The sequence below is a fragment of the Haliotis cracherodii genome, unplaced genomic scaffold (genome assembly GCF_022045235.1).
Source record: "Haliotis cracherodii isolate W230 unplaced genomic scaffold, xgHalCrac1.p SCAF_7, whole genome shotgun sequence".
In the NCBI taxonomy this organism is placed as follows: domain Eukaryota; kingdom Metazoa; phylum Mollusca; class Gastropoda; order Lepetellida; family Haliotidae; genus Haliotis; species Haliotis cracherodii.
The window spans coordinates 34,904,743-34,930,055 of record NW_027266330.1 but is presented as its reverse complement, the minus strand read 5'-3'; the positions used below and the strand labels follow the sequence as shown (position 1 = coordinate 34,930,055).

At 39.5% G+C, this 25,313-nt stretch overlaps 1 protein-coding gene across 1 annotated transcript; it reads right to left on the bottom strand.

Annotated features, from left to right (window-relative positions):
* Positions 1 to 880: 880 nt before the first annotated feature.
* LOC139447774 (uncharacterized) lies at positions 881 to 25,033 on the bottom strand. The gene is made up of 5 exons (XM_071229269.1): positions 24,945 to 25,033; positions 21,443 to 21,567; positions 3,939 to 4,275; positions 1,438 to 1,911; positions 881 to 1,030 (listed from the first exon to the last, which is right to left on the bottom strand). The coding sequence occupies exons 1-5, from the start codon at positions 24,997 to 24,999 to the stop codon at positions 1,014 to 1,016; spliced, it is 1,008 nt and encodes a 335-aa protein (XP_071085370.1). The 5' UTR covers positions 25,000 to 25,033; the 3' UTR covers positions 881 to 1,013.
* Between the last annotated feature and the right edge of the window lie 280 nt (positions 25,034 to 25,313).

Sequence of the window (25,313 nt, the reverse complement as noted above, 5' to 3'; positions counted from 1 at the left end):
ACCACTTCGGTGAAACCCACGAGCACGGGTATGGTGCTGACAAAGCTAGAAACATAATCGGGGCGAACCGGGATTCGAACCCACAATCATTGGTTTCTGGCGCGCCCATGTGGTGAGTTGTTCAGTTCAGTACATATTATGTGTGTTTGTTTGCAGAACATTCAGCATGCCCAGTGATCATTTAGGTCTTGAAAAAGATTTTTTTCTAGCTCTTCGGGCACAGAATAGAATATAAAATGGTAGGACCCTTATTGTAGTAGTGCAAAAATTGATTCAGATGCAAATATTGATTCAGAAATCGACATCGAAATCCGGTTCATAAACTGTCGTGCAGATTTCGGTCGATTGCAGGATTTGCAAAACATGTGCACCGTTGTCAACAGATATTTTCCAAACCTTTTCATGATTTTAATCAAGGTGCTCGCGTGATTTGATGCACTTCGCGATGTAAGACCCGTTTTATCACAATATAGATCTTGATTATCGATCAGATCGTCTTGACTGGGCGCCGCCATTTTGTTTAAAACAAATGCAAGTGGTGGAATCGGATTGGAGAGACTCAGAAAGGACATAACTGGTATTACCACTGGTGGTGCTACGATCTAGCCCACTAATTCCAGCCTAGCTCGGCAAGGGTGGAAACTGGACTTTCATAGCCAGTTAACTCTCTTGCCTCGGGGAGAAGAAGTGTCCTAGTCCGGACTAATGCCGAGTAATGCCGATTTTATAGTATTAACCCACTGAGATACTAGGCCGCAGTTTTACATGAATCTCAGACACAGTATACTGACCGAGCCGACCAGTCCTTGTTTAATCCTCCACCCCCTTTAATACCGAGCGCCAGACAGGATAACAACACTTATTATCTTTTAACGTCTTTTATTATGAGAGAGAGAGAGAGAGAGAGAGAGAGAGAGAGAGAGAGAGAGAGAGAGAGAGAGCATTGGAAACAGTTTCTGTTAGCGATAGAAAGAAGAAGAATATAAATCAAAATATAATAGGGCTTCATCCAATTAAATGTATCTTTGATCTGAAAACAAAACAATAAAATGTGTACTTACTGGGTTGATTCCTTTGTGTTCAGGGTTACATACTGAGAATTACTGACACCAGCCCACAAATGTTCAAAGTGTATTAAGTATGGCCTGATCCCCAACGTTTGCCTTTTGTTTTATCAATATATATATGTTTTTTTGAGGCACTGTATTGATGTAACAAAAATTGTGAATCGATCCATTTTATGTGAAATCGGTCATTGTATTGTTCGATGGGTTGAAGGCGCTTTCATATAAGAGTTATAGCAATATCAGCATCCTATGTTTAATGCATAATATGTGGCATAAAACATCCTACAACACGTTTTGATATTCACACATTAATTCTCATAGTTGATACACACGTATCCCTTTTGTTTAGAACACGTTTTCAAATACTCACAGAAGAGCCAGTGTCCATGAGAGTCAAATCCCGTGGTGATGCTGACGTATCTGATTTTGATGGGTGTTGCGTCTGTCCACGACATGAACTCCCGTCTTCCGACAGTGACGCCATATCCCACTGCTACTCGACCATCTTCATAGCTTATCCAGAATGGTAAATGCTGATCCGGAGAGAGAGGCTTGTGAACAGCAAATGCCTCGTTTGTGCCCTGCTTACTTTCTCGGATGACAGACTTTGTGTTGCCAAATCCTCCAATGACGATCTCGTACATGTTATTGTCAGTGTCGCCGTCGTTGGCGACCAAGGCAATTTGGGCGTTGTTAGAGGCTCGTACCCAGAACACGAGGGCCGGAATACAGTTACCTCTTCGTATCAAGCCGACGCCACGGGTTGTAACAGACTGATACTGGTAGACATTGTCTGTTGCAACACCTGCTATAGGTACCCTCCTACACAAGGTGCTCTCGGAATCTGAAGGAAAAAGCGGTAATAAGATTACATCTTAAAAATACATAGTCTGTTTCTGAACACTTAACGTCACATTGGTAGTATCCTAAAATGTAGCGACGAGAGAAAGTCATACATAATTCAGTTAGCGAAGGTTCAGCAAACTAGGAAGATAAATTTCATAGATGCAATACAAAACAAAATGTTCTGTTGAAAATAAAATATAATATTCCAGTCAAACAACGAAGGATTCAATGACAGCATCATACTACAGACCAGTAGGATCAACAAAAGTCCGCATGACCTGTCTGGGGGATGTTAATTCCACTCTCATTGCAAGGCCAACAAAAAGTCGTGCAATGGTTTCAGGTTCAGGGTAACAGTGTCGTATACGACTATCAAGATCGTATCGCATTTTCAGTTGGGTTTATTGATCCATTTTTACCGTTATTATACATTATTTTCCATAATATTGTAGTTCCTGAATTTGTTTCTGAATAATGCATCATCTTCAAATAACAGAAGACATAAATGAAAACTATATCTGGATAGAATTGTATTACACTGGTGCGGTAGTTTTAAATTTGAGTTGCTAATTCAGTATATAACCTCACTCCGAGTTGTGTATAGAAGGTATCAGAAGAACCATTATGGTTATTCCTCACACAAGGTTATACATGGCCATTACATGGTAAAAAATACTCGCACAGAAGAAATCTTTTATTTTCTCATGGTTTTAGTTTTATATGGCTGTGTCAGTCAGTTGGAAATGTAAATATGTTTCTTAAAGAATTTCGAAATCGGTCTATAATTATGTTCTACCAAGAATTGCATTCCACTTTAGAGGATAGTTCACGTTATGAATATTACAAAACCTTCAAGACTTTACTTCAACAATTAATATAATTTTCAGTACTCACTACAGAAATCTTCAGAAAACATTTAATTAGATATTGACTTGTCTTACATAAAGCTGTATTATTCTTATAATCTGTATCTTTACATTTTCTAAATTTATTGAAAGATCTGAAACATTCTGTGGTCAAAGCAATTATTTACTTCATTTCTCACTTTGCCAGTTTTTCTGTTCCTGTCAGATGAAGCCGGACAACATGCCTCTACAATATATTCTGGGCTTGTATCAATACATGTAAATGCACTGTCAAGTGATTCTTGAACAACGTCAGATAAAATATTTTGTCTAAACCGTTCAAGCTTTTCATTATCCAAAATATATCTAAAAACACTTTTACAGTTGATATTCATTTTAAGGGTGGTTTCAGAAGCTTCTTCCTGGCTGAAATTGACAGGCTTCATTATCGATATGAGCAGTGTATTTAAAAGAAGATAGTTTATGTTGAAAAATAAAATGAAAACACTTTCCCAATTGTTGGATTTATTTGTAAGGCTAAGAACCTTTTGAGCAGCCCTCGGTTAAATAGCAAAGTCCCTTCCACTGATATAACACCTGAGCTAGAAATAAAGAAGCCTTCATGACAAGAGGAATGACTTCATCTTTCCATTAGTCAACTGACAACTTTCCAGCAATATTCCAGCAGCTACAGCCTTTGGTGTCTACATTTCACAACTTTTAAGGTACGATCGTGCATGCTCTTTCCACCAAGATTTCAAAGAGCGTCATACGACTCTTGCTTAAAAAGTGTTTGATCTTGGTAACAACATTTAAGTCCTCCGCAGAACTTATAAAATTTCTTGTTGTGACTTGTACTATATGTTCCCATGTTGTCCTAGGTAAGCAATTGAATTGCATTTGCATGTGACGGGTACCAGCGGTGGGGCAAATACACTCACCTTTTTGCGAACCCATGGGGTCATCACAATGATTCATAGACACATGCTCATGATATGGTCGGAATCGTTCAATCGAATCGTTTTCTTATGAATATGGAATGGGTTTTGTCGCTGTTATTTATTATGTTAAATGGAAATATTTCTTTTTTTGTTCTTATTTTTCAATTCCATTGATGATATCATTGGAATACAACTCAAAGACACTCAACTCATACTATCTCCTCTGTACTAATCCTTACCAAACTGCCAGGACCCAGAAGACCCGAACCCCGTTGTGACGGCGAGATAGTTGACCTCATAGGGAGCTGGATCCGTCCAGGTCATGAACTGTCCTGCGCCAACAGTCGTCCCTGTGCCCACCGATATCACACCTCCTTCCCAACTGATCCAGAAGTCGCGGAATTCCGTGGAACTGAGAGGATAATGAAATGCTTCGACCCTGCTGGTTCCCTGTCTGCTGTTTCTGATCATAGATCGCGTATTGCGATATCCGCCGAGGACGATTTCGTACATGTTCTGTCCCGTTTCGCCATCATAGGTGAGCAAAGCCACGTGGGCGTCATTTGAAGCCTGGACCTGTAAGCATTTTTACATATATTATCATGTCACCCTAATAGTAATCAGAGACATACAAATGCCTGGGTGAGGACATTAGAACGTTGCATCAGTATTGTTTTAGCCTTATAGAGTTATATATATATAACACGTCCCACTTTAATTCTGGAAACCCAATAGTCCAGAAACTCTACGGTCTTTGCCCAGTCTCGGTCAAAGGTATTTACAAAATTAAACATGCTGTTTTCATGGGAACATACCAAGGAAGAAAAATTGAAAAAAATTGTTCAAAAACTCAATATTAACTCTGTGTAATGGCACACCTGCCTGCCCATAGGCGAAGATTGGTCCTGGGTAGAATATGTTCTTTTACTTAAAACTCATTTTTTCGTTTCGCAAATACATAAATGTATTTCTTTCAAGTATCATGACACAAAATGTGACTCATTTTAACTTAATTCAACGATTTTATAGCGATATTGAAATATTTCGCCCATGGGCGAGAAAAAGGTTTGACCCAAGGGCGAGAATATTTTCCTTTACTCAAAACTCTTGTTTTGTTCGGCAAATACATATATGTATTTCTTTCAAGTATCATGACACAAAATTTAACTCATTTTAACTTAATTCAACGATTTTATAGCGATATTGAAATATTTCGCCCATGGTCGAGAAAAAGGTTTGGCCCATGGGCGGGAATATGTTCCTTTGCTCAACAGTTTTAATTTCGCAAATACATTAAGGGATTATAAGCACGACTCATGATTCAACTCATTTTAACTTAATTCAACTAATTTTTGGCGTTATTAAAATATTTCACCCATGTTTTCGTCAATCCCTTTAAAAAATTAACTAATTGTGTACAAAGTATATTGTATCATGTGAAAAATACTTCATATTATATCATTATAATTACATTACTATTTAAAAAGGGCCTTTGGTTGGATGTTTCCTTTGCAGAAGTTTTACAAATTTCACCTTTTTTACATATTGCAACGATCTTTAATGAACCCGGCCTTACCTCTCAAAACGTTTTGACAGTTTATCATACGAATTCATGCGCGTGTATACCAATTCATTGGCGTTATTTTCCAACGAATTAAAGTTTAGTTTTTTTTTTTTTCATTTCCCATTTTATGTCTTGTTGATACATCACACTGGGAAATTAAGTGACACTAGATGTGCAATATACAGGTACACGTGCGCGTATTTTAATGGGGAAAAACCCGATTCGTCTTTCATTGCATAACGTCTAGCTGAATATCTCACATTTTAACGAGATCTCGAAATAATTATTTAATTATATGCAGTGCGATGTTTACAGGCGATTGAGGAAAACTTGAGTGAATATTATGACTTTTAAATGCATTGTCACTTTTGGTATGAAAATGGTAACAGTTCATAAAAAACAACAGCCTTCTTATGATAATTCTCATATTTTCATTAGTACGTTGTATCTAATTACAGTGTCGGCATTATTCACAGGTGATTCTACAATACCTGCTCTCGGTCAATTACGATCTACCACACCACGCTTGAATAAACAGTTATGCAGGTGTTGCTGTGGTCAAATACCTAGCCTGTACATGTATATTTTTTTGTGGATACATGTTTTACATATTTTCGTTGATATGTGGATATATTAAGCACAAAGACACACAAAAGGTTTATGAAAGATGAATTAGTTCCTTGATATATTCAACGAGATGTGTATCATCGTTTAATAGGTCATTCAATAAAAGTATGTTTGGAGGAGATATCAAAGGAGCTGCCCAATTTACACAGTGTCGTCCGGTGAACTACCACCCCGCCCTGTCCGTAAGAGTTATGTAATCGGTACAGAAATATATTTGGTGCGGTGTCAGTGTGGAGGGGGTTTGAATTACATCCGCCACTGGCCACAAAAATCCTCAAAGTATAGTAACAATCAACAAGGTCAATGCCGTACTAATTACCTAGTGACGCACGTAATAACGACTGTCAATCTGTCTTCTACAGATACCATACCATCATCCCTAGGCCTGTCACAACTGGCATATTAACGGCTTATTCAAAATATTAATTGTAGAAACGTCGTTAAGAGACTAAAGTATGTCGTATACAGTCCTCATATTTGATAAAAAAAGAGAGTAAATACGTCAACTGGGAATTCAACTTGATGTTACCTTCCTCATATCAGCTAACAGCTGATTTAAAGACTAATAAATTCAATTGTAAGACCGCATAGACCATAAAACCGAATAAAATATGTCTTGGTATCATCTCTTGTGTATTAGATGATGGTAATGACCTGAAATGTTATAACGTTAGAATAGGAAGGAGAAACATTAAAGTGTTTTTATAATACTTGGGAACATGGGCACTATAAGATGTAGCAACATAATCATGCATGGAATGGAATAGGGAAAATGGTGAAAACAAATTGAAATAGATTTTAATAAAACATTATTGTACTAAATAACTTGCAAAAGCGGTGCCCAAGCTTGTTTGACCGTGCTATGCGTGTTGTAGACTGACGACTAGCAAGTAATTGTCATGCTGTTCCATATACAAATTCAGATATACAACCGGTGTAAAACTGAGAACTGATATGCCAAGTACACAGCAAAAAAAATCCACATATATAAGCTTGTATATGCTTTAGAAAGATGGCATATCCAAAGCATTTACAAGTTTGGAATGATGAGATATACAAAATATACAAGTTTGTATTTATGACATATACAAAAATATACAATTAGTATATATATTAGTAAAGGGAGATAATTGTAATGTATTTGTGTATAGTCATTGTATATGTGCAAAATGAAGTATTTTAAGCACTGTGTTTCTTTGTAAATGTTTATAAAGGGGGGGGTGGGGGGGGGGGGGGGGGTGGGGGGGGGGGGGGGGTGGGGGTTGTGGGGTAACTGCAGGGTATTGTTCTATAATTGTTTTGTATGTGCAAAATGCCGATCTATATTATTAGCAAGTTACAAATAAAACTGATATAGTGGCGTGTAACATTATTGGGATGTTTAATTAGTACTCCTCACTGTTAGCGGGAGTCCTTACTCTCCTTGCAATGATATTGACGGGTAAGCGATTGAGGCGTCTGGTACTTTTCCTGGCGCGGTGCTTGGTATGTGGGTAAACTTTATTGTCAAATTTACAGAGCGGATTAGCAGTCGGAGGTGATTGCACTGGAGGTGACTTCTTTATCATAATCACTTGAATATGTTGAAATCGATTTGTGCTGAGCTTGGATTGGTTTGTACGGGATGCCGCGATGCCGCGATGTGATTTGTAACATGCTCTCGTGCGCATAGCAGATTAGCCAACAGAGTGCACAGAGGATGAAAGCTAATCATTATTACTTAAAAGTGTTGAATTTGGTTTGTACGGTTTAATTGAACGGTATACATTGTTATGAAGTGAAATATCCACGGAAACGCGGAAAATCGCGTTTTTTTAAAACAGTAGTCCTTGGAAAAATCATCTTCCGCGTAAAAATATAATCAAAGATTTAAAAGAAAATACTCCGAAAAATATCGTGTTCCCGGACAACCGTCGCGGATTGTCCTGTTTTCGATCGGAGCTTTCAGCATTAAACATGCCTTTATTATTATTCATAACACAATATTATTATTGTCTGATCTTATGTTTTCGGACATCATACATTTTCTATCACGAATACTTGCACTATAACGAGGGGTGTGGCATCACACAGAAATATTCCGATGATGGCTTGTTTTTATGATAACGTTGTCTTTTATAAGTCAATGAGATGTTTTACAGTTGTTCATATGAAAACACCATGAATATTTATTCAGCATCCGAAAACTCATAACACGGGGATATATGTTGCAATTAATGTCTTATGTTTTACAAAAGGTAAGTAAGTACAAGGTAAGCTTTTCTCAATATGCTTCAACGTGGGAAAAGAGTCAGACATTGCACGTTTGTAGCAGTATTGCTCCCAGACCTGGTGCGCTGAAGCTATTCCAAATTTTTTAAAGGTACTGATTTAATTTTACTGCATCCGCAATCTTTGTTTATTTGACTTATTTACTTTGGCCACTGACTTATTACATTTGTTGGTATGAATATTGTCCAAACGGCACGAAATTGCTAAATATGCAATGTTTAAAAAAATGTCTGGGGGCTCAGCCTAATATCGTTTGCAAAGTCAACAGACTACGACTGTAAATGTATTGTACAACCGATGCAAGAAAATTAAAAAAAATGTTACAAATACAAATTATTAACAAGTGGAATATGAATACTAATACCTGTACTTTTTAGGACAGGACAAGAAATTGACACATTGACGTATTCAGATTTAATTGATATTTTCTTTACTTATGTAAATGCGAATTGTTTTTGTTTGTTTGTTTCTTCATCTACAATTCGACAAGGCACAAAACTTGCTTAAATTTAAAACAAATAACCAATCTGTGAGATACACTGGTTATTGCGCAAAGAAGAATCCAGTACCCATGAAAGTGAACAGCATCCATGGCCCGATGTTATACAAAGCAATCATATAACATATTGCAACTCATGGTTGTTAACAATCAGACCGTCAACATAATAACGGTTTCAGTGGGCACATCGTAGTTTTTTAATTTAAGAAATGATAACTTCATACTTATACTGATACAAATTGAACTCTTATATTTGCACAGTAATTGAGTTCATGCTTTCATTGGCAGCTTCAAGATATTAAATTTGATATATTGTGTATGATTAAAATAAACTGACGTCCAAAAGAAACTTTACCAGAGTTTGAAATCAGTCTTGCTAAAACAAAACAAAACATACATGCATGAAGTAAACTGTATTGAGAAGATCAATATATCAACATAATCAACACTGAAAGTGACAATCATACCGCGACCGAGAATGACGTCAGAGCCCCCCAAAGTCGGGTGTGGTACAAAACACGAGCTTTCAAAATCATGGACAATAGGCAGAGTACATAAACAATCGCTCACGTTCATTAGTCAAGTCATTAGTAGCGTGTGTGACCACCAAATGCCTCAATACACGCAAAAACTCTTCGACGCACAGAAAAAAGTCAGTCGTCTGATGAGGTCACGTGGGATTTGACGCCATTCTTTTTGGAGGGCCAAGATCAGTTCTTGCTGGATGGCTGGAGAGTGTGGTCATTGTCGAACACGACGATCAATCAAGTCCCAGAGGTGTTCTATGGGGGACATGTCGGGTGAGCGTGCAGGCCACGGCAAGGCGTTGACGTTGTTGGCTGCGAGGAAGTTAGTGACAATTCTGGTTGTATGGGCTCTAGCGTTGCCATGCTGATAAATGACACCACGTGGCTGCTGTTGGAGAAATGGTAAGACAACTTGGCGAAGAATGTTATCCATGTACCGCTGACCTGTCAAGTTTCCGTCAACGATGACCAGCAGTGTCCTCTCCTGCCCACAGATCCCTTCCCACACCATGACACTCCCTTCACCATATGGTACGACCTCCTGCACGGAACACGCCGCCGTTCGTTCACCCCTTCGGCGGTAAACACGTTGTCTTCCATCAGCCCTAAACATACAGAATCGACTTTCGTCAGTGAAGACAACCCCCTGCCAGTCACGTCGTTGCCAACGTCGTATAGTCCGGGCCTATCTCAATCGCAGACGACGATGTTGCGCTGTCAATAGCTGTCCTCTGTATGGTCTAAAAGCCCCGAATCCATGGGCCCTGAGTCTCCTGGCCACTGTCTGTCGACTAACCCTGTGACCTAAGGCATTTGTCGCCGATAACGTCACTGTCAGGAAGCGATTTCGGAGGTGCAAGGTACGCAAGTACCGGTCATCATGGGGCGTGGTCAGAGACATTCCAGGTGGACTTTGAAGTTGCTGCCATTAGAGCCCTCCGGGCAGAGTTTCAAGGTTCAGACTTCAAGGTGTGTTTCTTCCACTTTACCCAGGCGATTTGGCGGAAAACACAGGAGCTTGGTCTTGCTGTTGGATACTGAGATAACCCCCTTGTGGAACAGTGAATTCGACGAGCTGCTGCCTTGCCTCTGCTTCCTCTGCAACAGGTTTAGGATGCATGGATTGACTCCATGAACCAGTCTCCCGATGTACCCAATGCTGACGAATTCAACGACTACATAGTCACAAACTGGGTGGATTATGAAGCTAGATTCCCTCTTTCGCTGTGGAACCATCACCAGACATTCGGCCCAAGGACTAACAACAACCTGGAGGGTTTTCACAGTCGCCGCAATGCATCACTGAATCATCGTCATCCTAATTTCTACAGGTTCATCGAGATCATCAAGAAGATTGAGAAATCTGAGAAGACCAAGCTATCTCAGATGTTGATGTTGATGCTTTTATTCAGGTAATGAGGCCACCGGCCCATTATATACGTGCAGAGCATGATGGCATACAAATGTTACAGAGCGCTGAATTATAAGATTTACAATGCAGTATTCAAACTGTTAATATTGGAGTTAATTATATGACACAGGTATTCCCTTGAAAATGGAATTACGTTTCTTACCAGCAAGAAATACATATTTTGCTAAATTGTTGCAAATACTTTGATTAGTCAAGCTGAATAATAAGAACATTTTTTCACGACTTGGAAACATGTGATAATAATTGGGTATGAGATTAGACCGCAGATGTATAATATAATCATGAGCACAACCTGTCCGGGCATTGAAGTCTCCCATAATATAGATATGACAATTTGGGGAATCAGTTTTTAAATTGCTGATATCATTATCAAGTGTGTCAAAGATATTTTCAAGAGAGTAAACACTAGAGTTAGGTGGAGAGTAATATATGAGTGCAAGGAATAAAGTTTCACAACATGTTTCGAATTTAAGCCATAGGATATTTTCGGAATCTGTTTGGAATACAATACTTCCTCCACCACCACTCACCACAACACACGCTCTCCAACTCTCCAACACAACACCCAAACAACATGACTGACACCCGCAACGTCACACACGCAGACATTCCAGCTCCTTACTCACCCACTCCTGCTGAAGAGCACAACACTTCCGGGAGGTCACTCGAAACATCGTCTCGACCGAGTATGGCGAAAACACGACACACACCACCCCCACCAAACCAGCTAACTCGCCACCTCAAAACACCAAAAAAACGCAAACTCGACACATCCACTCCACCTCCATCGCCCACACCCTCACCGGTCGCCTTCCTCACCACCTTCGCCCTCTACTTCTTCTCAGCAGGCTCAGGCACCACTCTCTCACTAGAACTTTCGGCAGATAAATAGGACTTTGGTTTAAACGAGAAAAAATAAATTAAAACAAAATTAAAAAAGCCAACAAAGGATACCAGATAATCTTCACTAACCGAGAATCTTACAACGCAGCAAATAAAATAACTCAAATATTCCACGTCACGGTAATCAAACAAACACCTAATTGGCAACAATATACACGAGGCGTAATTAGGGTTAACCCAAGGGAAACAACTGAGGACTTACAATTATACTCTCTAGAAGCTAACATAAACCAAGACCAAAACCCTCAACCCCTTATCACCAGCACGCGTAGAATAACCTCGACTAGAAACGGAAAAACGGTCCCAACCTCCATTGTCATAATCAACTTCAAAAAGACTGCTAAATTCCCTGTAGCCCCCAAACACATATCCTTCGGAGCCCACACCAACTTAGAAGTCAAACCCTATATAAAGCAGGTTAAGCAATGTTCAAAGTGCCTCAAATACAACCAAACTGCCTCCCAATGCACATACCGTAAAACTAAATGTAAAACATGCGCACAAACAGACTGCCCAGGCACATGCACACTCTGGTGCATCCACTGCAAATCCACCCAACACACTTCACTTTCAAACCAATGCCCATATAGACACACACTCACCCAGCAGGCCAACAAACACATAAACATAGACACGGCTAAAATCCAAACACGAAAATTTGCTACACCTAAACCACTCCTCCCTACACCACACCCAAATACCATCCCACAAACAAACACCACACCCATAACCGACAGCTCTGTCTGGGGCCCCTACCGAGAAACCGCACCCACCTCACACACACAAGCAGCCACTCAACCAACCACGAACCCCCCCACATCTCTCATAGCCAAAACATCAACCCCCGCATGCAAAACAAACCTCAAAATGACCACCACAACACGACCCTCATCCAAGCACCCTACAACCCATATGGCAACAACACTCTCCCACAAGCAAGCACAACAACAAAACACAAACACTAAGAAATCATCAGCTACACCCATCCCGCCAACACCTTCACAATCCTCCACATCACATGCCTCCCCCATGGAAACTCAATCAGCTAAACCTAATCTAACCGATGACGAAGATTTCTCCACTACTGAGGAAACAATAGACACTACTCCAACTAAAACAAACCAAACTCCCCAACCAGCCAACACCCAAAACCCAAATAACCCCACCTTACTCCTAGCATACATGCATAGTCAAAACTCACCAAAAGCTAGCATGAAATCCTTCCACAAAGTAGCTTTCAATCTAAAATTAACCGATCTTCCCTTCTTCCTCTTTAACCTCCATCTAAAAGAACTCACCAAATGAAATAAAAACTAAAAACTAAATCACCCGAACCCAATAATGGAAGGACTAAATATTTTTCAGTGGAACGCCAACGGACTCACCTCCCAAGGCCATGAACTAAAAACTAAATTTAAACTAAATAAAGGCCCTCACATTGCTTGTATACAGGAAACCAAATTCTCAAAAAAATCCAAATTCACACTACCTAAATACAACTCAGTTAGAACTGACAGAGCTGAACCGAAAACAAGAAGCGCCGCAGGAGGACTAATCATATTTATCAGGGAAGATATAAATTACGAAGAAATAAAAATAGACACGCCAAACCTAGAAGCCAACGGCATTAAAATCACATTAAATATCCGAAACATAAACATCATAAATATTTACCACTGGGCGGAACAAAAAGTCCAACCTGAGGATCTAAACAAACTACTCCAAATAAGCGATAAATCTACTATATTCCTAGGAGACTTTAACGCTCACCATCCTACATGGAGCATAGATGATAAAATAGATAATCATGGCAAATTAATCTCCGAGTGGATAGTAACAAACGACCTAGTACTCCTTAATAGCAACCAACCCACGAGGTACGATAAGATAAACCAAAACATGTCGTCTATCGACCTAACCATATGCACTGCAGATCTAGCCCAAAGTACTCAATGGGAAGTGCACGACGTCCCGCTAGGTAGTGACCACTTCCCCATAAACATAACCATAGGAAATACAAACGTACCAATCCAAACAGAAAACCAAGAACCAAAATTCCATTACAATAAAGCTAACTGGGACCAATTCCAAGATATCTGCAACGAAGCTAACTTAAACGAAATAGAAAATAATGATCCAGAAACCTATTGTAAAAACCTAACAGACTATATAATAAACGCAGCCAAAACCTCCATCCCCTTCAAAACATCTAAGACAGGCAAACCGACGGTACCATGCTGGAATGAGGAAACAGAACAGACTAGACGAAAACGTAAATCAGCCTTCAATAAAGCAAAACGCGACTACAAATATTTAAACATAGCCCATGAACTAAACCACAAGGTTAAAAAACTAGTCCAAATAGCCAAAAGTAGAGACTGGAAAAAAAATCTGCGAAGGTATAAATAACCGTACAGATGCCAGAATGGTCTGGCGCAAAATTCACGCCATCAGAGGCTTAAAACGACATAAAAAACCCTAACATTGACAACTGAACCAACCCCGCCCAAAAAGCAAATAATCTCGCCAACCACTTTTCGGCCGTTAGCAGTAACACCAACTTCAGTCAAAAATTCCAAGATAAACTTAAAACAGAAAACAAACCCACAAAAGAACCAAACAATAACAATCTAGAAATAAATCAACCCTACACAATGGAGGAGCTCCTCTACGTAATCCAAAACAGGAAAAAGGGCACTGTCCCAGGATTAGACCTAACCTCTTACCAAATAATTAAAAAACTCCCCCTAAAACTACTCCAGGCACTACTCAAACTATACAATCTCATCTACCTAAACGGACAGGTTCCTACTCCCTGGAAACAGGCCCTAGTCATACCAATCGCTAAACCTAATAAACCAGCTAATCAAGCTAACTCATATAGACCAATATCCCTAACTTCAAACTTATGTAAAGTAATGGAATCAATGGCTAAAAACAGATTACAACATTACTTAACCCAAAACAACATCATAAACCCAGATCAAAGCGGATTCACTCCTAGCCGCTCAACCCTAGATAACCTCGCCCGACTAGAACAAGATATTAAGACAGGACAACTAAATAAACAATATACCACAGGCATCTTCTTAGACTTCTCTAAAGCTTTCGACATGGTATGGCACGATGGGCTAGTACAAAAACTTAAAAAAATATGTTTAAAGGTCAGATAATAAACTACATCCAGGACTTCCTAAACAATCGTAAAATAACCGTGGGTATAGACCAAACTCTATCGGACCAATGTCCCCTAGAAAATGGCACTCCACAGGGCAGTATCCTCAGCCCCACCCTCTTCAATATAATGATAAACGATCTATTCGAGGGCCTATCCCCTAAAGTAAACACATCAAAATTCGCAGATGATTGAGCCATCTGGATCCGCACTAAAAGCATGAAAATGGTCCAAACATTTCTTAATATAATAAAACAATGGGCTGATAAATGGGACTTCTCCCTGAACTCAGAAAAAAACAACAGTAATAGTATTCAAACATAAAAACATGAAACCCGCCTCCTCAATCCTACAGCTAAACAATCAAATTTCAAAAACAAACCAAATTCTTAGGACTTATTTTCGATGAACATCTCACCTGGGATGCTCACATCCAAAACCTAACAACTAAATGCAGTAAAGACCTAAACACCCTTAAGATGCCTAACTGGCTCTAACTGGGGAGCCTCCAAAGATACCCTCCTCTCTCTCTACATATCACTAATTAGATGAAAACTAGACTACGGCTGTGCCATATACAACACCCTAAACAACTCTCTATCTAAAAAACTTGACATAATACAATATCAGGCTCTCAAACTAATTACACGCACCCAACATGGCACCTCCTACACCTCACTTCAGGCCTTAACAGGAGAAATGCCACTAAGTCTATGCAGGGAACAGCTAAGCTTAAATTTCTGGTCCGCGTCCCAATCAAACTCTCTCATCCAAAACTTAATAAACCAAAACATCAGCCCCAAAAACTAAGCTCTAGCTCGTAAACACCCCTTACTTACCCCAATATCCCAAAGAATAACCAACTACTAAAAATCTTAAACAAAACTGCAAACAATTGAATATCTTCACCCCTAAACTTAAAATACCCTAAATAGACACACCACTAGCTAGCCAAATAAATAAACAAACCGACCGAAACATAGCTAAAACTACCACACTAGCATACATACACGAAAATTGGCCAAATTGGTGTCACATTTACACGGACGGATCCTCAGATCCGACCTCCAAACACACACGTTTCGGAGTCCATACCACACAACCAACTAAAACCACACAATCCTTCCGACTCCCAAACAACCAATCATAATTCACGGCAGAACTAATGGGCATGGCCTCAGCCCTCCATAATCAAGAATCCAAAAACCTTAAAAAATCCTAATACTTACCGACTCCCTAAGTGGACTGCAAGCCCTCCAAAACAAAAATACCAAAAACCGACCTAAATTAATAAATCAAATACTTAAAAGCTCCAACGACCTAACTAAGGCAGGCAAACAAATAATCTTCTTGTGGATACCCGCCCACGTAGGAATATACGGTAATGAAAACGCCGATAAAGCAGCTAATCCGTGAAATAAGCTTAAACTTACCCATCTCAAAATCAGAAATTAAAAGTGTAAACAAGCAAAAAATCACAAAATGGCATAACCTATCTCTAAACTCAAATAGCCATATCAAAAAAGTACTCAGCAAACCACTAACCAAACCAAAAATTCTCCATCCATCAAAAAAAATCGACAGAGTAATCACTAAACTCCAAACAGGACACACCAACCTAAATAACCACCTAAACAAAATTATAAAAACACACTACAGGTAACTGCCCACATTGCAAACAACCAGAAACCCCAGAACACGCACTCATCCACTGCACACACTACCTAACACATCGAACCGCATCACAAACCACCCTCAATCTAAACAAGGCTCTCTAGAAGCAATTATAAACCCACAAAATAAACTAGAAAACTTCAAGGCCTTAGGCGTATTCTTAATAAAAACGGAACTAATAAAACGCATCTAAAAACACAACAACCTACCAAATCAAAATCACATAAACAAACAAACATCCACCATACCCAGCTCCCTTAGTTCTCCTCCCCAACCCCATAGGCATCTATTCCAAATCTCAAAATTCACTATTGGTTGGTAGGTAGGTAGGTAGGTACATGTAGGTAGGTACATGTAGGTAGGTAGGTAGGTAGGTAGGTAGGTAGGTAGGTAGGTAGGTAGGTAGGTACAATCGCAGATATTTCCATCGTACATTTGAGGGTGAACGTGAACGAAGCCGTGCAGGATCCCTTACAGCGATTTGTCTTCAGAACACACAATGAGCTCAGGTAAGTTTATTAATGAATATATGTTTTCATTCATTCATAGATATGGCAATCATGAGCCCTGACACTATGTGTCCGCAATAGAGCATTTGGAAGACTAGACACATATTGATTCATGATATGCCAACATCAAATCCAGTATTTGTTTAATGCAACAGGATTAAAGCATTCAAAATTGTGCATTATTATAAAATACAATGTGTGTCGCTTCCTCTTTCATGTCAAATACATTGATGACTTCTTTTTAAATATAATTTAATATTACTATGACTTTTACATTGTAACTAAAATTATGGAGTCTTGCATGTCGAGCCAACAAACTATTGTACATAATATTCAAATTGGAATTTCAGTTTACTGTGTTTGCGGTGGGGGCCAGACAATTCCCCAAATGGACAATTCCAAATACTATTGCGTAAAATATTAATGCCGATTTGGAGAAAATTACCAAATGGATGAAAGTAAGTAAAATTGAATCCAGAGAAAACAAAAACTTTTCAATTTCACGTTAAATTCTTCCCAAGTGCAAAACCTAATCTTAAAATGAAAGGAATTAATATTTATGACTTTGGGAATAATATGTCAGTCAGATTCTGATGTTGACGTTAGAGTTAAAAAGGTAAGCCCTATGATTAATTGAATTAGAAGTCTTAAATACCTTTCTGGTGTCCACCACCGTGAACCATACTCACTCACTTAGTTAAATAACTCCTTTCACATAAATCGTTAGAAGTTATGTACAAGCATATATTGCCCATATTTTGGATAATTGTTCCACGAACAAGAATTAATCCCAGAAAGTTTATACTTACTTTTTTGGATTGAGTCCCGTCCGGGATTCGACCCACACCTGCCAGGGTGAGGCACCTAATCGCCAGCACACAAAGTCAGCGATCTAACCCACTCAGCCACCGAGGCTTCCACAAAAATGAAAGTCCGACAAGTGGTAGTCTAGATCACGTACTTTGAGTACCCCCCAGACAAGTGTAAATTGGCACGGCTCCCATGGCCGAAAGCTATGAATACACAATGCCATTTAGAAAGTGGTCGAATGTAACATATGTTATATTTGGTATAACACTTTCTTAGTAACTTAGGTTGAGTGGGTTAGATCGCTGACGTTGTGTGCTGGCGATTAGTTGCCTCACCCTAGCACTTGTGAGTTCGAATCCCGGACGGGACTCAATCCAAAAAAGTACTAGAATCTGTACTTTACTAAGAAAGTGTTATACCAAATATAACATATGTTATAACATATTATTTACGATTCCGGCTGCTCACAATACAATGCTAGTAACCAATATTTGTGTCCCAGGGAGTCACGGCCCTTTATGTATCATTCAATCTTTATATTTCTTACTTTCTTATAAAGGTATAACGATCGATAATATCTTGTGTTGCAGTGTGGAATGTTAATTTATTGTGACTAAGGCTAATCCCTTTCTCTAGACATTAATTGATCACTCACCAACAACTGACAAGGGATTAATCCTCGTTAAGGCAGTGCTAAGTGATACATTATACTGCAGGTTAACTAGACTAATGAGATTGTTTACTTTGAGTGTGGTGTAATCCGATTGATGTCGAATTACAAAGAGTGAATTTTCAAAAGGGGTAAGCATACCCAACACTACCGGTAGCACCTGCAATTCACAAATAATGTTGTTCTCAAACACTAATCATGCTATAATACTGGCACGTTACTTCAGGGTTATCGGAATAAATTTGAATTTGATTTTCACATATTTTCCTCCTTTGCTCATGAGCATATACATGGATATACATGCATATGCATTATAAATTTGAAATGCAATTGTAAATAAAGTTGTTGTTTTTCTTCAGAAGAGTCGTAACCGAGTCCTCGGGATACGCCATCGCGACCTTCCCGCCCAGAAGAAACGGAGGTACGGGGACGCATTAAAGATAGCTCAGTTGATGTCCTCCGAGGAAAGTAACTATGATGAAGACGGCATAAAGATGTTTACAGTACGGCCAAAGAACTGCGAGTCGACTGAACTGCAGATGGCGAAGAGGCTCGCAGTTGACACATACATGAAGAAGCTGGACAGTACAGCAGCCTTCCCTAAGGCAAGACGTGTCCGTTGACCACCATCCCAAAACCCATCCCTAACACGAAGAAGCTGGACAGTACAGCAGCCTTCCCTAAGGCAAGACGTGTCCGTTGACCGCCATCCAAAAACCCATCCCTGACATAAAGAAGGATCTGTCATGGGTCAATACCGAGTATGGAATGCTGAAGTGGTGTGTTGTGGAACGTAATATATGTGGGTGGGTTGGTGGAAGTATGTGTTCGTGGTACTTCTATGGGGGTGTGAATGTGTATTTTGTCTCGTAAGCCCAAATGGTTGGTTGTTTAAATAGTGACACTTCAATAAACTATTCTTCTTCTTCTTTTTGTTCATTGTCAAAATGCCGTGTATAACTTCCTAGACTGCTGGCATGTGTAATTCTATTAATTCTTGTGGGACGATAAATTAATACCTAATTTAGTAAACATTAAATAAATGTACCACACGCAGAAAAACAAGCTTGGAATTCTCTGCGATAATTTGGTTTGCATTAAAGAGGCGAGCAATAAAATACGAAACGAGCCTCCGTGTAATACAATGTTTTATTAAACTCGCGAAACCAAACAGTTGTTACCAAACTGTTCACTCTTTTCCTAGAAATGGTACGATACGGGGGTTCATTTAGTGTTCGAAATACGAAATGAGAGATACTGTTGTTCTCTCATCGATATTAATCATATACAATATATCTCATTCAATATCTTGAACCTGCAAATGAAAGCATAAACTCAATTACTGTGCAAATATAAGTATGAAGTATGAAGTTATCATTTTTTATCTTCAAATACCACGATGTGCCCACTGATGCCGTCATTATGTTGATGGCCTGATTGTTAAGAACTATCAGTTGCGATATATTATATGATTGCTTTGTATAACATCGGCATGCTGTTCACATTCATTGGGACTGGCTTCTTTGCGCATTAGCCAGAGTATCACACTGTTGAATATTTTATTTTATCATTTACATATGTAAAGAAAATATCAATTTAATCTGAATACGTCCATGTGTCAATTTTCTGTTCTAAAAGGTGCAGGTATAAGTATTCATATTCGACTTCTTATCATTTGTATTTGTAATAATTTTGTTTAATTTTCTTGCGTTTGTTGTACATTACATTTACGGTCGTAGTTTGTTGACTTTGTAAACGATATTAGGCTGAGCCCCCAGAAATGTGTGATTGCATTTGCATTGCATTGCATTGCAACTTCGCGCCGTTTGGACAATATTCATACCAACAAATGTAACAGTGGCAAAAGTCAAATAAACAAAGGGGGCGGATGCAGTTAATTTTCGGAGTTAAATCAGTACTTTTAAAAAATCGGGAATAGCTTCCGCAATACTGCCACAAACATGCAATGTCCCTTTTCCCATGTTGAAGCATATTGAGAAAAGCTTACCTTTGTACTTACTTACCATTTCTAAAACATAAGACATTAATACAACAATTTCACATGAACAACTGTAAAACACATCATTCACTTAAAAAAGACAACTTTATCTTAAAAAAGTCATCATTGGAGTATTGATTTCTGTGTGACGCCCCCCCGTTATAGTGCAAGTATTCATGATAGAAAACGTATGATGTCCGGAAAGCTCTGATCGAAAACAGGACAATTCGCCACGATATTTTTGGAGTATTTGACATTATAACAATGTATACCCTACAATGAAACCGACAGCTCAGAACAAACCAAATTCAACAATTTTAAGTAAGATAAAAAAGTTTTCATCTTCTGTGCAATCCACTCTGTTGGCTAATCTTCTATGTGCACCGCACGAGAGCATGTTACAAATCACATCGCGGCCTCCCCGTATGGTGTCGTGCCTGGTTAGCGAAAATCCAATTCTCCCTAGTATCAGTAAAGTGAAAACCCAAGTTGGGGTATTTGTCTCACGAAAGCGAGAAATGAGTAAATGCTATAAAACCGTAGAGTTTCTGGACTATTTGGTTTCCAGAATTAAAATGGGACGTGTTATATGAAGTAATGAAATCTAAATTTTATAGATCATAATTAGAAGGATTAGCTGCCAGATACATTACGGTTTCGGCATGCTGGGTGTTCTCAAACCACGATGGAAAATAACTGTCTACTCTTTTCATAGTTTTGATGTAGTGACCAAAAACACATCTAGGCTCTAACAAAAGAAAAAAAACACCCCAAGCCTAAAATATTATGAAACCAAAGCAATATATGTTTAAAAGCTCTCCTTAATCCAACAATTTGAACCCAATACCAAGTGACTCAATACTTAAAATGTCGGTGAATGAGCTCTTGGTGTTTGTGGAAAAACTCTGCGACATTTATTTTCCTGTGTGAAAGAACTGAACATTAATGTAAAGAACGCAAGCATGTACTGTAACCACCCAATACTCCTTTTGTGTTGCTCACACGACAAGCCTCCTACTGGGGACGCATTCTGACTCTGAAATAATGAAAAGTGACGAGGAATGATGAAATAAGATACTTTACTTTGAACTTGAAGGATGTGGCTTGTGATCTTATCTTCACATCCACCTCCTGCAATGACTGGTAGATATACCGGGTGTCTGTCTCAAGCTCTACATACTGCCTCGTCGCTGACCCGCCATAAGAGTCTAAGAAAGAAAACAAATATTCAAGCACTACGACCGTGTCATATCCGCGCCGATACGGTACGATGACACGCAATCATGCATGTCACTACCCTCTTACGACACACGCATTAATTGGCGGAATCCTTGTTTAACTCATTATCACGAATGCATCACTGGCAACAGTAAAAACGTCAACGCCAGAGAATAACCAGTCTCGATTATCCACCGACGCAGAGATAATATGAATGGAACATAAAAAATCGGTCTAATAACATCCGGGCTTAAGAAGCAACAGATGGATCGGATGGTGAATACTAGCTTGACTTTTGACTGTAAGACAGCCGGAATAATACTTCTAGTGTACCTACGGTTACAGGCCAAGTGGTAAATCAGATACTAAGATGTAAATCCATGCCTTATTTAGCGATTTTACAGTGCCAGACAACTGATATCACCCAGACACAGTATACAGACTCCGAGGCGACCAATTCTTGTTTGGAACTGATAGTAGAACACAAGCAAGCACGTTCTCCGCGATCAAAAGATCAACATTTTCTAGGGGTTCTGTCACGGAGCTGTGCTCCTGAGACCAGGGTGTCCTTAAACAAGAATAAAGTAATAATTGAAAGACATAACTTTACTCCTAACAGTAAATAGGCACTTGACAAAGTAAGCAATCACAGGAAAGTTGGTTATCGGCGAATTACTTAGAAAATGAGGTACAAAATGTAAATATAAAAACCTAGCTAATACGTTTTAGCTAAATACCAATAGAAAACGTCAGTACCAGACAGAAAACTGCCCTTTAACCAGTAAGTAAGACGGTCTAGCGATACCTGGAGGTAATGATTTCGCCAAGGGTCAATACGTGTGCGCGGACCTCGGAGAAAACAGCGAACCTGAACCATCCAACGGTTTCATTGAAGATTTACAACTAAAAACAGTGACCATAGATACATGCGAAATATATTTACCAGTACTAGATAATCCCGCTTTTGCGTGAAAATCAAAGTAACTAAAACAATTTCAATAAATTAATAAATTTGCATAGATATACTAGGTAACATATAACAAATGCATACATGATAAATGTATGCGATTAAAATCCTAGTGAATTTCTTTTAAGGTTATTAATTCTCTAAGGCCAGGTTCACACAGTGCCGATTATGGCTCCTGAATGAGATCAGACAGCGCTCCGACACAAAAAGTGAAAAAGTCGGATTACTATCCACAATGATCTAGAATGTCCTATCATTTTCTGAACGCAGTCTTAAACGTTCGTAACAGAGTCCTACGGATTGGGAAAGGTCCAGAGAGGTCGGCCAAGCACTCCCGACAGTATGGTGCATCCCGTAACATTCCGTAAACTCTGCCGATTTTGTCTTGTCGAATTACAATCGCGACTATGTCGTGACAGATTCTGCTGTATCAGATCAAAATCGTAACAATGTCCTATGTTGTCTCGACGGTGTCCTGTGGATCGTGATGAACGTGCATGAATTGTTTTATTGCCGTTTCTTGGCGATTGAGTCAAGATTGCGTCCAGATCTTGCCGAATGCGAACCGTATTTGTCGGTTCAGTGTCCGGTCACAGTTTGATCTCTGTCGGATCGCATTCGTGAGAATCGGGACACTGTCAGAACAGATTTTGTCGTTTTGTAACCATGCGGAAAATAGAAATCGGATCAGATTTGGATTGACTACGCGAGAATGGGACGAATTCTGCTGGAAACGGCTGAATCGGGACGCTTCCTGAACAACATCTGATTGTTTGTGAATTCCCCGCCACGAATCGCAGGATCTTGATCAGAATTTTGACAAATTTTAATCGGGAATGGTCCTATCAAGGACGGCAGAAAAAAAATCCTATATGTGTGACTGACCTCAAAGAATGAACTTAAATTCACCGGAGTACGGCGTCTGTCGGAGTTTGCCGAACGGTGACGACGCCGGGCAATTGAGAGAGAGGGAAGCAGTACTCTAACTGGACCGTGACTAGACTGGTTTTACGACCTGGTGACAGGTACCAAAGTAACGTACCCAAACATATTTCAACATTCTGGCCTATTGATATGGAAAAACTTTAAGATGGAGTCTGAGAATATTAAGCGCTAGAGAATATTTATAATGAACGTAAAGACACTGGAGTACGACGACCGAAAGAGTTTGTTGAACGGTGACGACGCCAGGCACTTTTTGATATGTTCTTTGTTTAAAACCCAATATTCCAGCTATATAACAGCGGTGTGTAAATAATCGAGTGTGAACCAGACAATCCAGCGATTGACATCATTAGCATCTATCCACGCAATTATGATATGATGACATGCATCAAACAAGTCAGCAATTCTTCCCTCCCGATTCCGTTAGTCGCCTCTTACGACAAGCATAGTCGCCTTTTACGGCAAGCTTGGGTTGCGGAAGACCTATTCCACCCCGGATCTTCACGGAGAGAGGGAAGCGGTACGGTCATTAGACAGTGACTACACTGGTTTTACGACCCATTCACAGGTACAAAAACATATGGCGACAGGTCATTTCAAGATGCTGGCCAATTACCATGGAACAAATAGGAACCTGAGAAGCAGATCTTTAAAAAGGCACTCACGACCTGTGTGTTCAACAGTGTCTTTGACCAGAATAATCATGGTCTACACGCTGAGGGAGGTGTACATGTAAGTGCATTTACCAGTACCTCTACGTTAAAATCTGTCGCCCACGCTAGGGCCGAAAAGAGGATCAGAATAAACCTCCAGCAACCCATGCTTGTCTGTCCCCCATGAAGATCCGGGTTAGAATTGGTCTTCAGCAACCCATGCTTGTCGAAAGAGGCGACTAACGAGATCGGGTTGTCAGACTTGATGACTTGGTTGATGCATTTTATCCTATTCCATACCTTTTGCATACCTTTTCGCATGACATCAATCACTGGATTGTCTGGTCCAGATTCGATATAACCAGACAACCATCATACTACTGTGTACGGCGTTATACAACAAACAATAACAAAAGGACGCACAAAATAACCGAGTCGAGTCACGATATTGGGTACGATGAAACAATGTCAACCAAGTTACCGACCGTAACATGTTTACTTTGCCCAACATCTCACAGTTTGTCGATCGTACCATTTCTTTAAACCCACAAATCAGAAAACCAGGGCTTACAATGATTAACATGTCCTTGTTGGACGAAGCATGGACATCGTGAGCCCTTTGGGATGTTTAAAATCAACCCTACCAAACAGTGAATCATGGTCAAGTATCTGCATGCGTTTACCTGGATTGGCCAATTCGACATTTACCTCTCCAAATCAGGACTGACCAAGTAGGTGTCACCGATGATTACATGCAATTTGTTAAAATCTACTTGGGTGTCCCACAACTTTTAATACTTACTTCTTACGAAGACACAGGTAATGGTCAACAGCAACACAAGCGTCAGGGATGTCATGTTTGCGAGTCAGTGATGTGATACAATAACTGACTTCAATGCAATGCGCAGATATTACTATATAAGTAATATTGAAACACCATATGTGACGCTTATCACGTGATCTCACAAACGAATATCTATCTAACGCTATATCACCTGATGGAGATGCAAGAGAAGCAAGCAATATATCTGGTCACAGTTTGTTAAAGGTGTCGACCCACGGAATTCAGTGGCGAAATCCCTAGTGCTTGAATATCGAACAATTTCATTAAAATCAGGGCCCACTTGTACCAAACAATCTTAGTTGCTGTTGATCTTTAGCGCTTACAGTC